General features: G+C 34.3%; 1 protein-coding gene across 2 annotated transcripts in view; it reads left to right on the top strand.

Moving 5' to 3' along the window:
* EDIL3 (EGF like and discoidin domains 3) overlaps positions 1–15,320 on the top strand; it is a 405,479-nt gene extending 390,159 nt beyond the window's left edge. For both annotated transcript variants that reach the window (XM_090278987.1, XM_090278986.1), the window contains one exon: positions 14,730–15,320. In XM_090278987.1, coding sequence (XP_090135113.1) covers positions 14,730–14,879 — 150 coding nt within the window. In that variant the 3' untranslated portion in view covers positions 14,880–15,320. The remainder of the gene's footprint in view (positions 1–14,729) is intronic.
* The last annotated feature ends 9,931 nt before the right edge of the window (positions 15,321–25,251 follow it).

Raw genomic sequence — 25,251 nt, 5'->3', positions numbered from 1 at the left:
GCTCTCACTAAGCAAGTCAGAAAATTATGAGTATAAATCGACACATTCAGTGAAAAAGATATAAGCCAAGATTCTCATGTGAAACAATGTCACAGTGTCATCTGTCCACTGTAAACATTTCTGAAAAATTAAACCATTCCAATATTATGAACAGGACAGTTGCTTAAACTTAGCTAATATAACTGGCAGTTTTAAAATCAGATTTAGCCAGTTTGTTTACAATATTATATCTAAGTTCATATAATGAAGAAAAGCCTTAGATAAGTTTATAATGTATTACTGAAAAAACTAAACTGATAAACTGTACATAAGAGCACAGCAATTGCTATTATAGTAAAGAAATATTTTAAGAAGAAACTGCAGGGCATTAAACAGGTCCACTCCCACAGAGAAAGGAATTTTATAAAATAAGTGAGAAAATGTATTGCATACACTTTTTGAACATTTGTGAATATAGGCACTTATGTACATATTTATATACATTTATATATATATATATATATATATATATGTTTGAATAATTATTGTGCTTTGTTATTATTACAATTATTACTAGGTACTTTACCTATAATTTTTTAAATATATTTTTTCATTTTTGGTTTTTCAATTACAGTTGTCCCCTTTTCTCCCAATTTCTCTCCCCCACCCAACCCACCCCCTCTCCCGCAATCATATCCCTCCTCGTTGTCCATGTCCGTGAGTCATTTATATACGTTCTTTGACTAAACCCTTCCCTTACTTATCCCCCTTCTCTCTCTCTCCCCTCCCCCCTATTGACTGCTATTCTGCTCTTTTTTCTATTTAGTTCTTTTGTTTGTGTTGTTCTTTAGTTTCCTGTATTAGGTGATATCATATGGTATTTTGCTTTCTTTGCCTGGCTTATTTCACTAAGCAAAATTCTTTCTAGTTCCATCCATGTTGTTGCAAATGGCAGGAGTTCCTTCTTTCTTTCTGCTACATAGTATTCCATTGCGTAGTGCGTAAGTGTAATTTTATACAACCTTTATAGATGTGCTCTTCTTCAGAGAGGCCCTAAACAAATTAGCAAGTAATTTGTTTAAACTTGAACAAGCCATCTCCTATTGATGCTAAGTATTATTTGTGTCTTGATTTCCATGGTTACTTTCCATAAGGAAAAAAATGTCCTCATTCTTCACAAGTAAAAATTCAACCTCAAACCTTTGTTCTAATAAATATAATAAGTGAACTGAATGTTTCAGGGCAGAACATGTGCCATGAAAATGTTTTACTGACGCACATTTCAAAAGGAAATATTTACAATGTTTTCTAATTGCTTTATTTGTGTCTTTCTGTTTTTTGTTTTGTTTTGTTTTGTCTTTTTGACTACTTGCCCTCATAGGTTTTGGGAGTGTGAGTGTGGAATCTGATGTAGATCCAGAAACAAGATTATTACTTCATCAAAACAATATCAAAATAATAATATTTTGAGTTTATTGTAAGTGGTATAAATGAAATCCTAAAAATACATTACACCCTTTCTGTTTTTCATTAGTTATAACTGACTAAGCCTCAGGAAAACAATGACATGGAAAAATTATATATTTACATAGGAGTGTTTAAACATATGTATGAATATATATATAAATATATATAAATGTGTGTGTGTGTGTCTGTGTAGTGTGTGTACTTGAACTCCAAAAGTCAACTAAAAAAATTAGGTGTTTTTTTCTCTTCATTGAGATGTCAGTTTTTTTACTACCCTTCCAGAGCTTTCACGAGAATTGCAATTTACTTTAGTATTCTATTTTTTGACAAAATCCCACATTAAATCTTTCATAATTGAGCATATAATGATACTGTCTTATCACAGTCCCTGAATTTCTATTCTTTCTCTTTCTAGTATACAATATGCACTTTCTAACATTTAACCAACTTTTATATTTCTCCACAACATGGATTCAGACACATTTTCTGTTTGAAAGTCAAATGTTCCTTTGCTCTGATGAAAGTGACATTTGTTTTATACTTTTGGAACTGTTTTTTACTGTAGTTAGCAGGAAAGTTGCAAAATTTGACAGACACTTTTAGTATTTAATTTTTAAGGTTATAAACCAAAGTAAAAACAATAATAAATTTCAGGAAAAGTATTTATATGGAAAAATTAGAAATTAAGAGGGTTTTTGATCCAGTATATTAGTCATAATATCATGGTGTTTAAATAAACCTGAATTCACACCATTGGAGCTTTCTCCTTTGGAGGAAAAAAAAAAAAAAGTAGCTAGTATTTTATTTTGTCTTTCTCCCTAAAATATTATCCAAGATTTTTAAAAGCATAAGTCAAAAAATTCAACTTTACTCTGGATTCTCTATAAAAGAAAATCCAAAACAGCATTTCAGATAAGATTTTGTTGTTCCTTAAAGATCAAATTACATATCTCCATCAGGAACAATCTACAATGCTTTGGTGAACTCCTTAATTTAGTAGTTACCAAAATCTCCCAGTCATAACACTCATGCAGCAGTTTGTTAAGAAATACAGATTTCTGGTCACTGTCTCAGATTCTGGGGATAAGCTAGGAACCTAAATGTTTACAAAGGTCCTAGATTATTTGAATAATAAGTATGGGAAAGATGACTCTAATTAACACCCAAACCATAATTAAGTTTTTTGAAACTAAGTGTAATTTTGTATTTTTCTGAGACAAATGGAATATAATTCTTTAGGACTTCGCTTGGCCTCTAATTTACCATTAAAAGTCAATATTAATCAATGTTTCCAAAAGTAAGTTTAGATTTTAATAAGTTTGCCAATCCTCTTATGAACACTAGAAGATAAACACATATTAGCTTTAAAAAGATTTTAAACTTAAATGAAGATTTAAGTAGTTAGAAACACCAATTATTCATTCAGTCATGTGTTCAGCAGGCAGGTATTATTTACTGTATGCCACATTTATGGGAAGAAAATTCTCAGTATGACATAATGACTCCAAGGTCTCCCAATCTAATGAGAAGCTCAAGAAAGCTGGCAGAACTTTGTTTTTCAGTCAACTTATTCTGAAGAATGAAAATATAATCTACCTAGTGAGTTATCTGATAAGACAACTCTAGGAAAGATATAGGTTATGTCCGTAGTAAAATAGAGTTCCTGATCCTTCTCCTCTTCTTTTCTATTCTCAACATTAATGTGAAAACGAGAAGCAGCAATGTAATCATTCTCAACAAACCTCTATAATCTGTATTGGAATATATATTCAAATTAATAGTAATTACAGATGCCACAGAACATCCTGCCATTCCTGCTGAAGCTGGCACCCTCAATTAGTTGATATTAAATTTGAATATTGGAGGCCAGGAAAGTCCAGCTCATCAGTTTGGTAGATTGAAAGAGAGGTCAGTCCAGAATCAACAGACATGCTGTTCTTTTGAAATTTGACCCAAATGAGAAACTTAAAACCTGAAGAATTCCTTTGGAGGAAAATAAATTGGAATCTTCAGTGGCAATCGGTGGTGAAGAGGACACTAACAGGTAGAACATGAAAGGGGAGAATTAGGCTTTCCAGGTGGAGCAGTCACATGTTTCTGAGTGGCGGGATAAAGGAAAGATTCTCACCATCTTGCATGGATACCATTAGTGTTATTCACTCGAGTCCTGTTACTGTTTTTCAGCAAGGCAGGGAGGGAAAGAAAAGAAGTTGCTTCTCTGAAAGCAATTTGCAATAACTAATTGACTAAATAAAAACTAAAATTCATAAATATCAAGTGAGTTGTTCCCTTACATGATGAAGATTTATATGTAGCCACAGTAGAGTACTTAGGTATTTGGTGAGTGACTTAATTAGAACTAAGAAGACAACAATATAGTTTCAGAGTTTTCTAAAAATAAGGACAGTCTTATTTAAATAAACACAATCTGGTATTCTGTTATTTGGAATTATATCTGCTTTCTTTCTTGTTGTAATTCAAATATAAGATTCGACTAGGATATGGTTGGTATAAAGAATGAAAATTGCGTATACTGTATTTACATAAATGTTGTTGTTATCCTCAAACTCAGGACACCACCTGAGAATATTGCTAATTTGACCTAAAGTTTAATGATGAGCTCACCCTTTTTAATTTTAAATTACAGGGTTGTGTAAAAGTAGGTTCACAGATGTTTGTGCAGAAAATAATATAATAATTAATAAATAATAATACAAAAACACATAAAAATATTGATTGTTGATAGGTTCCAAGTAGAACTGTCAAAGAAATCAAACTTCAATAAATTGTTTAGAATTCAAGTATCTTATTTATTAAATGACAGGAATGAACCCAATAAAGAAGTTAGCTAAGAAAAAATGTTAATATTTTTGTTACAAAAACTACAGAGGCCTACTTAATGGGAATCTGGTCGTTATCAGTCCTACGAGGAAAGTGAGTACTTGATCAGTGTGAGTAAGACAGAAACCATGTCATTATTTTGTTTGTTGAAACTATGCATTGACCCTTGGCTAGAATACAGCAAAAACATATGAACCCATTTCATTGCTAAATAAATACCAAACAACAAATACTTTTGCTGTTTAAGATGATACATTTTGAAGGCAAAAATCTTTCAAGAGCACTAGTTCTACATGGTACACGTGCCGCTTTTACTATCCACTGTCACACCATCAGCTGCAGGATGCTGAGAAATTGAGTCTTTACACTTTCAAAATTACTTAATATCCCAGTTTTTTTCCTGCTTTTTCATAGTTTAAATTTGAAAAGAGAATAAAAGATACCTGTCATAGTTCCAAGTTTATGAGAAACTAGAACAAGATTTCTGAGTCTACCACACCCTCTAAAGTGACCCATTGGATAATGATTCTGATATATTATTTTCTTTTCTTGGATTTCAAAATAAAGTTGTATTAACACATGTGGAGAGCTCTTGAGACACACATTTGTAGTAAGCATGTTGAGGATGTTATAAAACTCCTGGTGTAATTTAAGACACAAAACTGATTAGAAGATAACTTTAAAAAATAAAAAATAAATCGATGATTACACCTGCATGTAAGGAGACTCCTCCCAGTTTGTCTGCAGCTGAGAACAGATGACCAAACCGCAGAAGGCTGAACACAAATAAAGCTAGAAGCAAAACTGATTTAGATAAATAAAATGTTAAACACTTGATTAAAGGAAGGCATTTTTCATAAGCATGAAAATGTAACATTTAGATAACAAAATAGCACCTTTAATTATTTTTTTTTTAGCTCACCAAAACCTATAAGTAATAACAAAGTTGACATTTTCCTCCTGATACTAAGTATATTTTAATAATCAATATACCCTCAATTCATTGAAACAAAATGACCCAGGATTCAGCTCAGACCAAAGCAGAGTTTGTACCTGCTCAGCTCAGGGCCAGGATTCTTTATGCTCTTCACAAAAGCTTGTCAGATAAACAAGAAATAATTTTCATAATATAAGTATGTCCCATATCTTATATCTGACCACCCTGTTTCCATTAAAGATCTCCCAGATCTTCTGCCTGGAACAAATGGTCTCCTAAGAATCCAAGAGGGAGAGAGGGTAAAGGAGAATGTCTTCCTTCTATACACACATAGACACACACCCACACACTCCGTGTCACCTCTGAGCTTCCCCTCAGCCACCTCATCACTCATCTCCAGAATTACCTTCTGCCACTCCCCAGCACTCTTTTCTCCTGGCCACCAGTTTGACTTAGAAACACGCTGAATGATTAAATCACTGCTGTGTTCAGAAAAATGTCTCTGTACTAAGTCATGTCTGACCAAGATAGTGTGAAACCCTTAAGAGACGTAGAGTGAAAAAAGATTTGCAATCGGGGGTGAGAATTATCAGACACCAGTTTCTCTATTGCCCCATCCCTTACATATCTACTTATGAAGGGGTTGAGTCAGACTAAAGATTATTCTGATAAAATGCAAACTCCTGCTGTGAGTGAGGAAATTCTGAGAGGTGAGCATTGGGCTTCAACTGAGAGGCAGGCTACGCTGTACTTTCACAGAAAAAAAAGGAAAAGCATTTCTGCAAAGAAAACATTAGTCTCTGACAACTCTTGGTAATATCTCCTGGAGAAATCTTTGAAAAGGAGATGGTTTTCCAGTCTAATTTTTCTGTAGGAATATTTCTTATGGCAATAAGAACCTGAGTGCTATAAAACAGGTAGTTTAAATATGCAGCCACAGTTTGGAATGGCATACTTTATGTTCTAAATCTTGATAGACAATCATCCTGTGTGATATACTTCCTAGGATATCCTTGTTACTTAAGGAAACTTTCATCATAAAAGAAGTTAAATACAGTGGTGTGTCCTACCTACTGACTTTTAGATTGAGAATTCTAAATGTCAGCTAATGTAAGAGAAGAAAGATATCAGTTGATTGAGTTAGAGTCATTTACTCTGATTTTTCTTTGGGTTGTTTTTCAGGGTCAAGGCCTAAAAACAAAATTCATGTGAATTTCTCATTGAGCCTATTCTGGCTCTTTCTAGGAAGCTGACAGATCTCCAGATACTGGGTGTCCAGGTTATGGTAGAAAACCACAGAAGGAATGGAGGTGGCCACTTTGTCCGTAGTATCTTTCCTTTCTCATCTGGCTGAGTTGTATTTTAACAAACCCTTAACTCAACTTGTAACACTCACACTTGACTGGGATATTACAAGTCTAACCTATGCCAGCTTTCCAATAATAGAGAAGTTGATATGACTGTGGAGAGCTCGATCCCTCAATCTCAATCCCTTTGGAACAGTTGACCCCTTCTATGTGAGGTCAGAAGTTACCAGTTCTCAAAAATACTCCCAAAGGTGTGCCATTTTCTCCCCTTTCCAAATGTTCCAACCCCAGAGTAACCTGGAAAGAATGAATTTTATAAAGGGATTGTATATTGGCCAACCAACTTTCACATCAATTACAGGGAAATAATGGAGAATGTATGGATATTTGTAAATAATATATGGCCTTTTATTGCCAGGGTAAAAAATATATATAACATATATGCATTTTTTGCCAATTATTATTAAAATCCCCCATTAGTGCATTTTGAAGAAAAAATAACTCTAACAGTAAAAAAAAACAACAGACTGCAAAATAGTACTGTAAGAATTCTAAGGGAACACCTAATTTATGGTCTAGTAAACTTTTTTCTTGGAATATAATCAAAGATTTATATACAGTCAGAGCATGAAGCAAAGCCAGATTAATTCAGTGAAATGTAGCATTCCCTGAAGCCAAACCTAGGTGTTTTTTGTTTTTGTTTTTGTTTTTAGATAATTACAAAAGAGAACCAATTTCAGAATTACAAGAAATCTCTTGAAAGTTATAATGGGCGTGGAAATAATTTTCTAAGAGAACACATACATTCATTTTAATGGTTGAAAATGATTCATGCACTGGTGAGAAAAAAGTCATGGAACACATCTCCATGTTTTTCTTTTCACTCTCCCATCAAACAAAACTGTTCTATAATTGGAGCTTTGATGGTAAATCTTTGGATAGGCAGTGTGAAAGCCTCATATAATTTCATTGAGGGAGCTTGGGAAGCAAAGAAATCTCTGAAGCAACTGGGGTCCAGACTTCTAAAAGGGCTCATGAAACAAAACAATGTTTTGAAAGGAGTACAGAAAAATTGTCATCCAATATGAAATATGGTGCAGAATTATTTATATATGTCACCACGCTCTACACAGTTTTTAGAAAACCTGACTGTGGTTTCTCAGAAGATTTTAAATTAATCCTCAGTAGATGGCCAAAGTAATATTCCCCAAAGAATGTGTAAGACTTTGCAGAAATGACATTAAAGAAATACAGATGAATAAAGATATTGAATTGTTTTGTTACTGAAATATGAAACAGAACAAGCAATACTAGTTGTCTGATATATTTATTAAATTTATGTCCATGAAAATAAATATTATCCAGAATAAAAATAAGAACAAGTAAAATAGAATAGAACCTAAGAGTAGAGAATTTAGAAAGTGTACTCTAGAGCTATAATAAATAAATTTCAATAGGTTGTCATGTCAGGATTTGTTGAAAGAATCAGAAAAATTTAAGTTAGTAATTTTGTCACAAGTCTGGCACATGACATGAGGATGCTTTAGATACAATCCTTTCAGACAATTGAGATCCCTTTTCAGACTAATCAATATTATAAATATCAAAAAGTCCTCTAACCCTTCAACATCAATTGTTCAATGCAAAGTTCAGAAGTTCACAATTTCACTCTTATTTCTGACACCAATTGCAATTTCAGAGATCTCTAAGATCACCTCAGATTTGACAATTCACTAGAAGGACTCGCATAACTCATTAAAACTATTATATTCACAGTAGCACTTCATGAGAGCGAACAGATCCAGATAAAAATTAGCCACATATTATATGGGGCAGAGTCCAGATTTCAGCTTGAGCTTTCTGTTCTCTCTCAGTGGCATCTTGGACACGGCTAACCTGTCTTAGTAATGATGTGTGACAATATGCAAGAAGTGCTTCCAACTAGGAAAACACCTCAGCCTGGATATTCAGAGTTTTATTGAAGTTCAGTTACATAGATATGGTTGAACACTGGCATAGCTGACCTTAGTCTCCAGCCCCTCGCCCCCAGTAGTGAAGCTGTCCCAAAGCCCGCCCCCCCCCCCAACTCACATGGTTGGCATGGACTTTCTACTGTGGCCTCAGGCCCCCATGTAAACAAAGACACTTTTATCATACAAGACTTTCTAAGGGATTAGAGATTGTTTCCCAGAAGTAGAAGATGAAGATCAGACCTCCCTTTGGGTAAGGTTAGTCTTTTACTGCACACTCATGTTACACAAAGCTCTATGAACCATATAATGCTCACTGGAATAACATGTAACTGCAGATACTATGACTACACTAAATTTGACACATTCTGAACTATGCATAAATTTTCACTTGCTAACACATTGTTTCAGATGGGTATGACTTTACTTCATCAGCACCTTTGGAGGGCAGAACTGCTTAGGGCTGGAAGACACTGTGACAGCTCCCAGTTCCTCTCTGCTGCTGAGGATTTTTGCTGCAGCATTGTTGGGATGTCCTATAGAGACAGCTCACCCCCAGCTCCTTCTGCAGACTAATGATCAGTGTAGACTCTTGTTTATACATTCTACTATCTCCAACAAAAGTCTTGGGGTTTGTTGTTTGTTGTTTGTTTGATGTACATCTTAGAATGTTATTCTCGATATGCACTATTTTCCAGGGAACATTTCCTATAATATTGGAATTTACCTGAAAACTGGTTTCTTGTTTCCTTATTACATCTGAAAGAATGTTCTTGTATTTAGACTAATTTTGTTACAAAGTTTCATTGGTTTAGTGAAATTGATGGTAGAGAAAACCATCGGGAATGATATACCAACCATTCAATCATGAAATGGTTTCAGGATGCAGGTAAATTTTCCTAGAAAATTGAATTCACTGAAAATAGCCAAAGTCTATGTCAGCTAAAAAGATTGAACTTTGTTTCTAAACTTTTTATATCCAAACACTAACAGAGGTTTCATACATGCAAAACTATCAATAAGAAAATTTTAATGTGATATAGATTTATACACCTAACTGAAGTTTTTTTAAAAAAACAATTTCCTATACATTTTAAGACAATACTTTTTATTTTGCTTTTTACTGAAAAGTTTTTATTTTTGAAATGCTCCAAATAGGGCAAAGTAGGATATAAGTTAAATTTCATAACTTAAAAATACATTGCCAATCTAATCATAGAATCAGAAGAAACAAGTTTCTCTTACAAATCTTATTCAGGTAGATAAATGTTATGTTTATCACCATTTGTGCATACTCATTCTGTGAAAATTTTCATGAAGCTTTAAGTCACTTAAGAACATTGACTCAAGATGTAACTGAAATATCTGACAATCCAAAAATATTCAAGCAATGTTAATAGTAGGTATATAAAAATGAGTTTTATGATGCTGAATCATAAACCAGTAAGTATAAGTCCTTATGTCACCCACCAAAAATCAGATTTTATACTCACATAATACATATATGGTTACTTTATAAAATAAATACTTAAATCTTAGGATCTACTCAATTTCAACTACTTTTTAAATAGATTATAATTTTAACTAAAAATTGCTATTTTTTAAATGTCATGAATTCAATAAAATGGAATAAAATTAGGACAAGTATAAATTTCTACATCCACTATAAATCCATTTTATAGTAAAAAAAAAATGGGAAAATCCTGGCTTCAGAGAAATTTTATGAAAAAGTTCAGAGTTTATTTGACCATAATTCAATTAACCATGACCCAAAATGTAGTATAATAGTTTTACATTTTAGACTGCATTAATAGAAATATTGCATCTATAACAAAGGTGCATTTTTTAGCCATTCACATAAAAACTGCATACTGTGTCCAAATAAATACCAACTCTAATCAAGTTATAGTTAAACCAGAGAGAAGCCAATGGAATGAAATCAAACTAAGTTTGAAAATCATCTCATATGAGGAATTTTTTAAAAAGCCATGAATATTTAGTTTAGCATTGAATTTGTTTAAAGGTTTGTGCTAGTTATTATTAAATGTGTCAGTATTGCTGGGTTTGTTTTTTTGTTTTTGTTTGTTTTTTTTGGGGGGGGATAGCTGAATTTCTGTGTTAGTTAAGACTATACATATCTGCCCTATTATATTTAGGCTTATGTGAATAGATGGAATGTTTCATGTCTGAAATATTAGAGAGGGAAGTTTGTGCTATCCTTTGTCTTCCAAGTCTCAGTTTCTTCAATTGTATGGGTAGAATTAAATAAAAACAGGGTTTCTCATGAATCAGCGCTGGAAAATACTGCTCTCTTCTAACTTCATTATAGAAATCTAGATGAAGACAATAAATTATTGAAATTATATATGCTAAATAAAGAAGTCTTAGCTTTTGCACTACCAAGCCACACACACACACACACACACACACAACATCCTGACAGAGAGAAATGGATTTTTTATCTTTGTCCTTTATTTCTCTCCTAAGGACATCACATCAGTATACATGTATAGCCATTAAAGCCAACAGTATGTTGGACACCATTAACAAGGCAAATGCAAACAGAGAAAACTGGAGAAAGCTTTATTCAACCCTTTTATTTCCTTAGTATCTAGAATCCCACATACAGTGTTAGTCTCCACATATCAGAAGAGAAATATGAAATCTAGAAAGAGATGACCAAAAGACCAAAATGATGAACTGATGGTCAGTTGAGACCTTGCTGAATACTGACTTGTTCACCTTGCAGAACTCTGGGAGACTGTATAAAATGCTTAAAACTACTCACTATTTGGATGATGTGAACATGCATTCCAACAGGTTAGAACAATGGGAATCTCTTTATAACTTCTAATGAGTTAAGTTTAGGACATATAAAAAGAACTACATCTTCACAACCAGATGACTTGCTAATTGTGTAGTATATGCAGGAACCCCCCGAAGGATTTCTTGATATTATGGAAAGCAGTCATAATCCATGACTGCTGAAGGAAGCTGGGATATGCCCAGCTCTCTGACTCTGTCAGAGAGGACATTGTCTCCCTCCATGATCCTATTGATGACATCTACTATGACCTTAAAAGGTCATTGTCTTTAGCAAAGATGTACGAATCTCACCTTATGAAAAATGTTGCTCCCAGCAACATTTAACTTTTTTATCTGATAATCTCTCTGCATTGAGATTTAAATTCTCAGTTAATCTGATTTGAATTTTAACTACTGTCATAGAAAAATTGATATTAAAAAACAAAATCCAAGATGTCAGCCCCAGGAAGCAGCTGCATTTTCTCCTGTCTTGTCCAAGGTTGTAATTGTGGAAACCTGTCCAATGACCCTTGAGTGCTTTTCACCTTAGGCTCCATATGTTGGGAAAAGCCTAAGACACCCCTAAGCATTATTATGTTTAAGTACATCAGCAAACTTAGCATCAGCTAATTATGTCTTCTGAAATTGAAACTCGTGCATACTCTTTTAAAAACTTATAAATCAAAGACTCTCTCTCAAATGGAATGTTTCCCCTTCTGTATGGAGATTTTTTTGTTCTCCATAAGCCTTTTCAGACTTGATTTCCACCAAGGTGCTTAAATCTCTAAAGCGGGTATGTGAAAGCACTCTTCTACAATTCTTACAATTTATAAAGCTAATTCAAAATACTGAGTTTGCATTTTTTTGCCAAGTAAAACATCAAAACAGCATTCTTAAGCAGCATCTTCCTAGTGCTAGAGACAAGAAGACAGCATATGTACCACATGTTTGCCCAGCGAGTATGAGAAGCCATGCTAGAATTTGCAAATGTGTGCTCTGTGTTCTGTGCTGTGTTGTTACTGAGCTAACTCTGAAAATAAAACTATATTTTCAGTACTCTCAGATCATGGTTTGGGTAATTCTAATGTAGATTTGGACTGTTTTTCTGTGCACATTTCTGTTTTAAATCATTCTGCTTTATGAAGCTTCATTTAATTTTTTAATGAGCATTCAAATATTTATGACTGTTACACATTAAATCAGAAAGGTTCTAGCTACATGCAATTTCAGAGCTGAGGTGATTTCTCTGTATGTGTTGTCCATTATAAAAAGCTAAGTATTGCAATAACTAATATGTTGACTATTGCTTTGTGAGTTGATAGTTTCGTATGGAAATGTGCTGAAAAGACCAGAAACTTCAAAGAAAATCATTTTTTCCTGTATTTCCTTCCCGACAAGTGGAATAACACTATACTTTGGACTGTCGTAGCTCCTGTGATGGAAGTTAATGAATTTAAACCCCATTATTCCAAAGATATACATTAAGTTCTCTAGCAGGGCCATGAAATTGGATTTTAGATTCTATATTAAACTGTAGCACCACAGTCTCAGTGAAGCATTTGAATCCAATATCATATGTCAGAGAGAATGCCAGAAAACCATAGCATGTACTCTCCTATTTTCTGCTGTTGCAATGACAACCTCTCTCAAGGTTGTGATGAGTGTTTGTTATGTCCTATATGTGGGAGCTTTTGCTAACAGAGACACTGTTCCTTGGGGACATATTTTAATCCAGAATTAGTTCCTCCTCAGCCAATGCAAGCCAGAGCATAGCTGAGGGTAAAATTCCTGTTAAATGAATGTGAATTCAGATATGTCAGGAGGATGAATTCTAGACTTGGCATAGTACAGTATTCTCTTCTTCAGCAAATATTTATTCAAAAATATCCTTTGAGATATATTTGGTGTCAAGTTCAAAAAATCATTCTCCCACCAGATGGGAATAGCACTTATGCTAACCCTCATAATCTTTCCATGAGACCAGCAGAAAAATTATCCCATGTTGTCTGTCACTACTAAATATTAAACACTGCCATACTGTTTTTAGAGAAAAATAGCTTTATTTTCTTTCTTTCCAGGGAACCTTTTCTGATCATGTGGGGCCGAACCAACTAATTCTAGAAGGCCATTTTTAAAACATTTCCCTTTTATTTTAGGATGTTCAAAGATATGGGCTAAATATTGCCATGTGCTGATGGAGGGTTCTTTTTTTGCTTTGGGAAATTTTATTTTCAGGTCTCCCTTTGGCCATATAACCATGTTTTGATATCAAAAAAGGAATAAAATTATATTTAAATTATAAAATACCTCATACAATTAAAAGGGAAACCTTGAATAGATTTTTATTATCTTAATTGTATTAAAACAAAAATGTAAATATGAAATGGTTACAAATATTTTAATAATAAATATTCAGGATCTGTGGGTTTAAAATAGTAAAATCTTACTAAGTAATATAAATACATAAATTTCTCCAAAAGTAATATATAATTAAATGCCATTCTTATTAAGATCTCAATTTTTTGATTTCAAAAAAATTTTTTGTTTCCTGGAGCAGACACTTCTCAAAGTTATTGTAAAAGTCTCTTGGGAGAAAAATGTTCAAAAAGGTTTGAAATAAAAGAAGAATAAAAGAGAAGAGTCATGCATGCCATATCTCAGACGATGATAAGCCACAATATTCACCGTGGTTTTGTATGGATCCAGGAATTAATAGAGAAGGGAAAAAAAAAAAGTAGTCTAAAAACAGCATTGATTAGATTATCTCTCCTGGAGATGAATTAATCTTGTTCTCTATGTGAGAGGTGAGCAAAAGACACTATGGTAGAGACTGTTAGGCTCACCAAATAACCTTGCACTCTTCTCCATTTCCTTGTTTTCAGTTGGGCCAGGGTCGTATAATCAGTTCAGGTCAATGAGGTGTGTCCAGAAATGATGTCAGCTGCTTCCATACCTTGTTCCTTCAAATATCCTGCATAATACAACAACTCTCTCTCTCCTTGTCCCTTTGAATGTAGAGGCCACGTGTTTCAGATGAGACTGTGATTTGCTAGCAGCCGGGATCTCAGAGTCACTTCTTAGAAGAGACCACTTTCAGCAAACTGCCTAACCAACACTGCTGCGTGACAAGCAAAAAAGAAATCTTCGTTGCATTAAATAAAACTGATAGGCAGATAAAAATTATAGAGCTATATAATCCTGCACTACACGACAAATTTTTGTCTTAACTCATTAAATATTAATGACAATTTAATTTTAAAATGATAATAGAAAAGAATCTGCAATCTCGTTTTAAAAAGCATAACATGATTAGTTATCAAATCTCACATTTTGGGGGGGAGAAACTCCAAACAAGAAAATTGTACAATAATTCCCAAGAAAAAGAAGGCGATATAATTGATATTTTTTACTCTCTTTTACTAGGTTTTCCAGGGCAATTTTGACAATGATACCCACAGAAAAAACGTCATTGACCCTCCCATCTATGCACGGCATATAAGAATCCTTCCTTGGTCCTGGTATGGGAGAATCACATTGCGGGCAGAGCTGCTGGGCTGCACAGAGGAGGAGTGAGGAAACCCACGCCCTACCACCCTCCTCTCTATTTCCCTCTTCTCTCTCTCCATTGAATGAACTGTGCAAAATCTGTAGGAAAATGAATGAGGTTTTTCATGAACAAGTGCTCAAATTATGGTAGGCCACTAACTGTCTTTTTAAGGAGGTCTAAGCCTGCCTTTTCAATGCTCTAATTTGATTTTTATCATTTAAATTCCTTAAGCAACATCACATTAACTGTAAATGACTTTTCTCATAGTTTTCTGAATTACTCATACTGGTTGAGAAATATTAGGGAAAGAAAATGGCAAGAGTAAAAATCTCATGGTTACCAAATAATAGCAAGAGTTGATAGAGCTTTTATAATCAATACTCAACCAGTTCTTATAAAAGGAATACTACAATATTAGCAATAAGTTTGTTTTCTCTAGTGACTCTACATTATCCTAATTGTTTCCCTGTGCCTACCAAACACTCTTAGTGTTTATAACAGAATTTTGAAGATGAATTTGTAACATGTGGTACAAATAAATATTATCATTCTCTTTTTACTTTTATTTCTAATCAGATATTATGTGATATTCTTTGTTCTGTTTTATATTCTTTATATTGTGTATTGCTTGAATGAGTTCATAGTTTTTTAATTGAGTTTTTATTATTTGCCTAAAAGAAGTATCATATTTGTTTATATATGGAACATGTTTAAAAATTTGTAGATTGATCATACTTAATATCAGTATATTGAATATGAATTTCTGTGTTTGAAGGAAGCTATAACTATGTAAATTCCAAATACTTCCTTTATAAAGAACCACAGACTACCATTTGGAAAAAAAAGAACAAAAATGTATTATGTTCCTTTAAACTAAAATTTTTTATCTTCATTTTGGTGGTATTTCTATATCCTTATTGTCACTTTAACATAACAGGATGACAAAGCCTTTGTCTATTTAAAAATTTTTATTTAACAAACAAATGTTAACATAGTTTGGCCACACATACTCATTCTTTCTTTGTTTATCTCTGCACTTTCTGTGAAACCAGAATTTTATTAAGATTTGAGATTAGTGGTGGTTTCCCAGAAAAGCACATTGTCTAGTTATTTGTGAGAAGTACTTAATAATGACAAAGTAGTTACCATTTTCAAGATGAAAATTGATTTCTATTTATTTTGCTTCAAATGTCCTAAAAAAAAAGCAATTATCATCACAATTTGTTATTGATAATGGAGGTTTCACTGGCATGTTTCTCAAATTAAAGCTCACACTGCCTCCATAAAAGTCCTCAACATCTAATTTATAAGCTTTATGATTATTTATTTTATAAGGCTTAGACACAGAATTATTGGAGTTTAAAATGAAAAGTCCTGGAGAAGAAAGTATGGTATGTGTACGAAATGTTGAGGTCCTGTGCAACACTGCTAAGTTTTTTTCCTTTTATTATTTGTGCTGCATAACGAAAGCCACTAGATTGTTACTGTCTTGTCTGTCCATGTGTTATTAGCATTCCTTAACAATATATGTATGGAGTGGTCTTCAGTTATAGTAAAGAAGTTAAAGAGAAAGTCAATCATAATGGTATTTTTAATGAGCAAAATTAGGACTTTCTGGCTACATACTCGTCATATGCCCACATTGTTTCTCCTTCAGCCTCTGAATATGAAATTGCTGGTATGAAGCACCTGAAATGGTAATCAGTTTTCAGTATCTTTCAAAAATAAAATGTTCATATCCTCAATATTGCCTTTTAAGATAACTTTAAAGTTAGAAATTTTAATATTTTTAATTTGCTAAATTTTAAAGTCATGTTGCAGAAAATTACATAAGTCCAAAAATATACACGCACTCGCTGCTAGCCAGTGGTGCTTACTTCTTTTAAGTTTTACTGCCCCACCAAATTTCTAGCTGTTTTCCTTTGTAGATAATGCATAATTCTTCATTCTTAACAGAATGTTTCAAAAATTATGAGTAATTCTTTGTAATGATTTACTTTTCAAAATTATTCATGGTTTCTTATGACGCTTTAAATTTTATTCTATTGATAGCTTTTTAAATAAATATTTTCAAAGGGAGTTTGTTAAAATCACATTGTTATCTTTTAGAAATACATTGAATTGTATTTCTCTTGCTTGTGTATTTTCTCTCTGATCTAAATGCTCTTCACCAACATGCATGATGAATGGAATATTTATCTGTCCCATATGCCAGAATTTTATGACAATAAAGGGATTTTCACGTGTGGAAATGTTAATAATTATTGCAAAGTAGTATGTAGCTTTTGTGTCACTTGTATCAGTGACATCAAAGTGAAGCAAACTTACTGTGTTTAAATTCATAATAAATCAAGTGAAATCTCATAAGCAGAATACACAGTTTTCCCTAGTTACCACCACATTGAGTAATTATACATTAATTTTATAATCTGTGAATTGAAAAATGTAAACATCTCCATTTTATCAGTTTATTGAAAACATTTATTATAGTTCCTAATTCTAATTTTAGGGTTGACTTTCTCTTTCTAAACAACTTCCTAAGAATTGGTGTAATTTTGAAGGATTAGTGTACTAATGACTGTATCTTTGCTACTCAACAAATTATGAAATATAATACTGCTGGCCACTGATGTGTCAGAACAGAAATAACTAAGACATAAATAACCTTTGCAAACATTCAAACTGTGTAATATTCCAATGTTGTTTTCTTTTTTTTTTTTTGCTTTGTATATATACTGAACTCATGTAGGATGTTGTAAAATCAGTATGACCTTGTCCAGTCTTCAAACTTAAAATAAAACTTTTGAAAATCTGGGATAATTTGAAGCAGTTATAATTAAACACATTTGTAAGAATATACAAATTGTCTGAATGTGAATGCCCATTGCTTTTTAACTAGCTTTTTTGTACAAGATAGTTTTAAATATACGAAAAGTAAAATAAAAATTATACATAACCTCCAAATATACATTAACATCAGCAAAATTGGCATATCCAAAATTATTAAAATGTGTGCATTTCTTCCTGTTCCTTTTAGCTATAGAAATTATATTGAAATTCTAATAATCCAAAATAATTTATTTACCTAATACATATTTAAAGTACTGTGTTCCAGGATGGATGTGTTATTGTTAATCAGATGCTATTCTTTCTATTGATTTTTTTAACATGTTTTATTGATTATGTTGTTACAGTTGTCCCAATTTCTTTTCCCTTTGTTCCCCTCCACCCAGTGACCCCGCTCCTTCCACTTGTCCGCCCCCTTACTCCATGCCCATAGGTTGCACATATAGTTCTTCGCAACATCTTCCTGTCTACTCCACTCCCTCTTACTATGCTTCTTAATTTCTGTACCATCTCCCTCCCTTTCCCCCCTTCCCCCTCCCCACTGACCTTCCCCCATACTATTACCCATACCTATAATTCATTTTCCACTCTCGTTGCCTCCTTAGTTTGCCTTTGTTTTGGTTCCCTAGCTTCTGTTGTTGGTTGTTGTGATACAGTTTTCATTTTAATGATCATAATTTTGATCCCCTTTCTCCTAAACAAGTCTCTTAAACATTTCAGATAACAATGGTTTGGATCTGATGAACTCCTTCAGTTTTACTTTGTCCTGGAAGAACTTTCTCTGCCTTTCTATTCTGAATGACAGCTTCACTGGATAGAGTGATCGTAGTTGTAGGTTTTTGATTTTCATTACATTGAATATTTCATGCCAGTCCCTTCTTGCCTGCAGAGCTTCTTTTGAGAAATCAGCTGATAGTCTTATTGGGGCCCCCTTTGTATGTAATTCTCTTCTCTCTTGCTGCTTTTAAGATTCTCTCTTTACCCTTAACTTTTGACATTTTGATTATAATGTGTCTTGTTGTGGTTCTCCCTAGGTCCAGTTTTTTTGGAACTCTCTGTGCTTCCTGGACCTGTAAGTCTATTTCCTTCCCCAAGTTTGGAAAGTTCTGATTCACTATTTTTTCACATAATTTTTCAATTTCTAGTTCTTCTTCACCTTCTGGCAACACTATGATTCAGATGTTGGCCGGCTTATAGCTGTCCAATAAGTTTCTGAGCCTCTTCTCGTTTTCCTCACTTCTTGTTTCCTCTTTCTGCACCAGTTGACTGTTCCTTCCCTATGTTCTGATTTGTTAATTTTATCCCTCGTTTTCTTTCCCTCACCATTAGTTTTGCATGTGTTTTTGTTTATTTCAGTAGGACCTGCCTTCATTTCTTCCCCATCTTGTTTAAGATCTGCTGTTAGATCTGTAAGCATTCTTATAACCAAAGCTCTGAACTTTGTCTCAGAAAGACTTTCTATCTGCTGCTTCATTAGATTAGATATTTGCTGTCTGGTCAGCTGCATCACCAGGATCTCTATCATGATCTGTGCCATCCTGACCATTTTGTGTTTACCTTTGCTTCCTGGGCAGAGCTGCCACACCTCCTACACTATTATGTTATTGGGGGTGGAGCCCTCTGAACTCATCACAACTGGACAACCCTTCTAACCACTCTGTGGCATTTTCTGTGGGGTGGGTATGCAAGATGGGTCCCTGTCATTCACTCTCCACTGAGAGACTGGGAGCATCCTCCTCTGTCCCCACCCCCTCTGGGCCTCACAGTCCAAGGCAATGGGGATCTGTCTACCCCGGCATTTGAATTGTAAGATAATGGGTCTGGTCTGCAGCTGGGGGCACATCCCAGGCACTTTTTACCTCCCCTTAAATATGGGTGTTTGTGCTTACTGCTGTCCCATTGCCATCACCGCTGCTGTTGCCATCAGCACAGCTTGACCTCTCTGCCCTGACTTCGCCCCTCCTACCCATCTGGATGAGCACCACTTCTTTATAACTTTATATGTTGGACTTCCATTTATATTCTGGAACTTCTGGTTATTTCTTGTTTTGAGGTAGTTCTATTCCTTCTTAGTTGTGGAGGAAGACCAAGCATGTCAGTCTAGGCCTCCATCTTGACTGGAAGTCTCTTGTGTGTTTTTGCCTCTATGTCTGAGGTTGAGCTGTTGCCTGTATTGATTTTTTAAGTACATAGTTCTCAGTGATATAATGAAGAGATCCAGTCAAACAACTATTAATATGTATTTACCTATGTAACTTCAACTACTGTTTAAAGAGGATCATAATACTTGGTTACTTCATAAACCCTGTTTCTGCCACTCTGGAAGTCATTGTGTACTTTCTACATTTTAGATATTTTCTTAGAATTCAAAAAGGTTAGGGAGAAAACCTCAAGATATTAAGTGTGACCCTTCAGATAAGCTTCAATGAATCTCTGGTAGTTCTTAATACTAACATTATGTACATTTATATACATACATGTTCCTACTTAACTATATTTTAATGTGAATGGTTCAGTGGAGTTCCACTGTTTGGCTAATTTTTGCACACACAACAATTTATATATATATATATATGACCAGTAAAGAATCATGACAACATGCATACAAAGTAAACATTCATGATAAGCAGAATTATTATTCAACAAAAATTTTTCAACTATGAAGCTTTTAAAAGTACTTATTCAAGATGTAGAAGTAATAGAAACACTTAGAATTTTGAAAATGATAGTCTGACCATACTGAAACTTTAAAAAAAAATCTATTATGGTAGCTTCACAAATGGAAAATATTATCTTACACCCTAAAATTTATAACATCTAGCACTTCAGCTTTGAATAACAATGTTAAGTAAAGATTTTGGTAAAGATAAATGAATTTTTACCTTCAGAAATGCAATATTTTCTATATCTCTCTTCCGGAAGGATAGTTTAAACAATATTAACAACCAAGTTAGTTGGTTATTTGTTTGTGAAAAATATTGCCTCTAGCTTTTGAAATGCAAAAGGACCCTTTTACCTGAGCTAGTAAATGGAGAATGAAACCACATTGCTAGTTAAGAAATATCTGAACTACCCTGGAAAAAAATGTATTGTCATTTGTCTTTACAAAGAAAGAACATCTAGTGTAAGTACCATTTTTTCTATTGATTTTGAAGAGGAGAATAGGATTCCTTGATTTTGTTCCAGTAAGTGGCTATAATTTATATTGAATATTTCAACAGTGCTGCCAAATAAACTGTTTTCCACAGTAGGCAAGTGGCACTTATGCCAAGAGATATTTCTATTACATGAATTCGGTAGCAGAAATAGGACAACACTTTTGAAAAAGACTCCTCATTTAGTAGTTTTTGTACATCATGGCAGGAGTTGATTGAATCCTTTGAAACAGTAATATTGTGGAAATATGGTCTAGTGACATCAGCAAATGGTCACCATATTACCAGATTAAGCATTGTCTATGGAGACTGCCTCTGATTTAATTTTATTTTAATGTCCTCAAAGGCATGAGCCACACTTTCATATTTGTAGTAAAATCCCATAGCACCATTTATATGCTTCACATGAAGATGTTGATAATGATGATGAATTATTACATAAGCTCAATCTGCCGCCACCTGGAAAAGAAGCGGTGGCACCAAGACTGACACTGCATTCAAACAGTACTTCCCCCCGCCAATGTGGAAACAGCTTTGCAATAACTTATATAAGCATCAGGCCAGGACACAGGAGAAAATTCACAGGAAGTCAGCTGGGAATAGACTTCATGCGTGTGACAGAAGGAACATTTTCAATGAGACGGGACTTCAAATACAAATTAAACATGGATTTACACATATTTTATAATTGTTTTAGATCTTAGAATATAGCATAAATTTAAACAAAAATAAATAAATAAATAAAAAGGCCTTTAATAAAAGGGCTATAGCAGGCCAACAACTCAGGCAGACATGATCAGTATGGCTCTTCTCAAGGCTACAGGCACGTTCCACCAAGACCCAGGAAAGAGGAATTGAATGGAGAGGTTTAAAATGGCATATGACAAAGAAAGCACTCAATAATCAACCCAAAGCCATTTATCTTCCTCAATTCTGAAGCTTCTTAGGTAATAATATGTGAAAATGATTTCTTTTCAACAGCAGAAGCATCTTGCTATGATGTGAATGTTTTTGCCCTTTCCAACTTATATGTGGAAATCCTAACCCCAAAGGTGATAGTATATAGTAGGAGGGACCTCTGGGAGGTGCTTAGGTCATGAGGGTGGAACCTTCCCAAATGGAATTAGTGCCCTTAAAAGAGATGCCAGAGACATCCTTATCCCCTTCCATCACGTGAGGACACAGAAAGAAGTCGTTATCTATGAACCAGGATTCAGACTTTCACCTGCCAACACTGATACATTGAACTTGGATTCCTCAGCCTACAGAAGTGTGAGAAACTTATTAATTTCTGTTGTTTATAACTTACTCAGTATGTGGTATTTTGTTATAGCAGCCTGAATGAACTAAGACAGATCTCAGGAAAGAAACTTGTTTTTAATATTATAAATAACTTTATAAGCTTCTTGGGCTGTGGAATGAGACTCCAAGAGCCATGTTTAAACAATAGTAAAATGTTTTTTTTAACTTCCAGTGAAAATAAATTTGTGGGTTAGGACTAGTATTATTTTTAATTAAATTGACTAAGGACTGGAGAGAAGCAGAGGAGAGGGAGGAGAGGAATGAATCCATTGTAAAATCTTTCATAAGACATTTTTATTTCAATTATATTTCTGTTTACATATGTGTTCTAGATTACAGTGCAGATATTTTTCTTACTCTGAGACAGACATTAAAGTTTGAAAACCACTGCAACATGGTCACTTTTCTAAACAAGTGGTGTCTCCTAGCTGCCTGGTATGCTGGAGCCAATGTGAGTTTAGAGCCAGAACCAGATGGATCCTGTCAATATGAGGCTGTCACAGGCCTGGTGGGGACAAAAAGGGATATGGAGCTGGGAGCCTGAGAGGATTTTTAAGGAAACAAAGATATAACACAGAGAATTGTGTGAATGTTTTTCTCTGTGGTAGATACATCACTTTGCCTTTCTCCTTATAAAATATGTATGAAAATATAATTTTTCCCCCTCCACTTCATTGTTTTATTCTGCTTAGGAAGAGGCACCTAAGTGTGAGTTTTGGCTGCCGATGAGGGCCCTGCCACTTGGGGTTAAAAATAATGCAGATCCCTATATTATTTTCTTTGGTTCTTTGTTTTAATAGTCTTTGATGCTTTCGTTTTTTTAAGTGGCTTTTTCTACAGTCACTTCTGGTTGAAAAATTTGTATTCTGATTCCCCACATACCCTCATTCTAACCTTGTAAGCCTGTTTTTAAGAAACTCATAATACTAATTTCTTGCTTGAGAGTTTTCTTAAGTAAACCTAATATCAAAACACTTAGGACTCCAATTATAGCATTAGGCTGTAATTCAGGTCCTGTAAAATATTTAAATGTTTTCCCTTTCACTGGAGATATAAGTAAAAGTTAAATTCTTTTTTAACTAACATCGCAGAAACTACTATATTAATATTCAGATTAACCAAGCTCTTTTTAAAAGTTATTCTTTGAGCAAAATTTAAGCACTATTCAAGGTTCTGAAAATACAGAGATGAAAAGACTAGCTTTCAGGAGCTCACAGTCTGGAGGGCAGATAGACAAAAAAGGATCAATTAGATTGGGTGCTAAGAGAAAAATATGCTCAAAGTACAAAGAGGACATAGAACAGATGCAATTCACACTAGTAAATGAAGTAGGTCAGGGAAGATGTCCTGGGGAGGGGACATCTGAAATGACACCAAAACTGTCCAATTTAATATTCATGACACCTGAATCATCCAGTTTACTCTTATGACAACTTGAGGAAGAATGGATTAACATGTATTCTTTGTAAGAGAAGCAAGAGAAGGTGAAGGCAGTTAGGAGATACTCCCAAGTCTCAGGGCTCTCCTTTGTGCCTCAGTCATACGACATCTGCCATCCAGTTCAATATTCTCTTACTTCTTTCAAGTCAAATGGTTTGAAAATGAATTTCATTACATCCTAGTGGCTGGTTTGGCTCAGTGGATTGAGCATCGGCCTGCGAGCTAAGTGTCGCTGGTTCGATCTTCCAATCAGGGCACATCAGAGAAGGAAAACTCTGACTCCAAAAAACCTCCACTGCCTTGCGGCATACCTCTTCAGGGGAAAGGCTAAGGGAGTAAACCCCGACAGAAAATCCAGAGCCGGAGTCCCTAAGGCGGTTTGACGTTGTAGTCAACACCGGCAACTCCTGCGGCGCACCTGAAGCCAAGCTGTATTGACTCCATCTTTCCCTTGGACCCTTCAGCTGCGAAGAGAGGGGGGGTCTGCTGCATGGGCAACAGCAGACCCCCCATATCACCCTGCCCAGGCTCTGTAGCTTCAGCTTCACTGGAGAGGACACTCCAGCGTCATCGCAAGATGTCGATTCAACACGGGAGGAGACAGATACCGTGTCACTCCCGAGTCGGACTGCACAGCCATTCTTGGCGGTGCAGATAGACTCTTAAGAAGCTACACCATCGTCTCTCGAGACGGATGGCTGCCGACGACGACATCCTAGTGCATTAACAACAGGAATGATTTGCCTCCAACCAAGAATGTATTATTTATTCTGCAATTTCTTATATTGTTCTAAATAATTTCATACAACAGTATTGCCTAATAAAATAAATATTTGAAATAATTAATCATTGGGTGAAATGTTGGTCATCACATGACTATATGAAGAAAGATCTCAAAATTACTGAGACACTAATGACTACTCTGGGGTATCTGATGCATTAATTTTTTAAAGGTGAGTAATAAGCCCAGAATGTCAAAGCATCTGCTATCCCTAGACACAGTAAATGGCCTATTCCTATGTGGAGAGCATGAGGTGTTTAATGCAATAATAATAAAAAATACTTATATTTAAGAAAAAAATAAAATATCCTCCATAGTTAAGAAAAACCATGGGTATTTCCACTTTTTAAAAGAAAATTTCAAATAATAAAAAGAAAACACAAAATCACCCTTTTGTGGGTTCTAGTTTCCAGCATTTGAGTGAGCATATTCTTGACTAGAAAAGAAGCTGAGTAGTGAATAATATCTTAGACAGTATAGGGTGCGTGCTAACACAATGAAAGGAACAGTAAATAAATGCCATTTTATTTTTTATTTTCCAGTGATTTCAATTAATAGAATTAGAAGCTTAGTCGGTGACAAATAACCTGTGCAACCTCATGCAATTGGTAAATTACATTACTATAATTTGATTTAAATAGTCAGTTCCCTGTCAATTATTCATCAGTGAATCAGAATAAGCTGAAAGAATTTTTGGACATCTAGAATTGAAGAACCACACATTCTGGGATGCATGTGTTTAAATTTTAACTCCCCAGATTGCATTCATACAATATCTAAATATGTTCAAAAAGAATAATATAGCCTAAGTAAGTCTTAAAATTCTATTGGCTAATGATCTCTAATATATGAATTATATCCTTGCTGAAGCTG

This window comes from Furipterus horrens, unplaced genomic scaffold (assembly GCF_987537825.1).
Source record: "Furipterus horrens unplaced genomic scaffold, mFurHor1.1.pri manual_scaffold_5, whole genome shotgun sequence".
NCBI classification, from domain to species: Eukaryota; Metazoa; Chordata; class Mammalia; order Chiroptera; family Furipteridae; genus Furipterus; species Furipterus horrens.
This window is presented reverse-complemented; position numbering and strand designations above follow the sequence as displayed.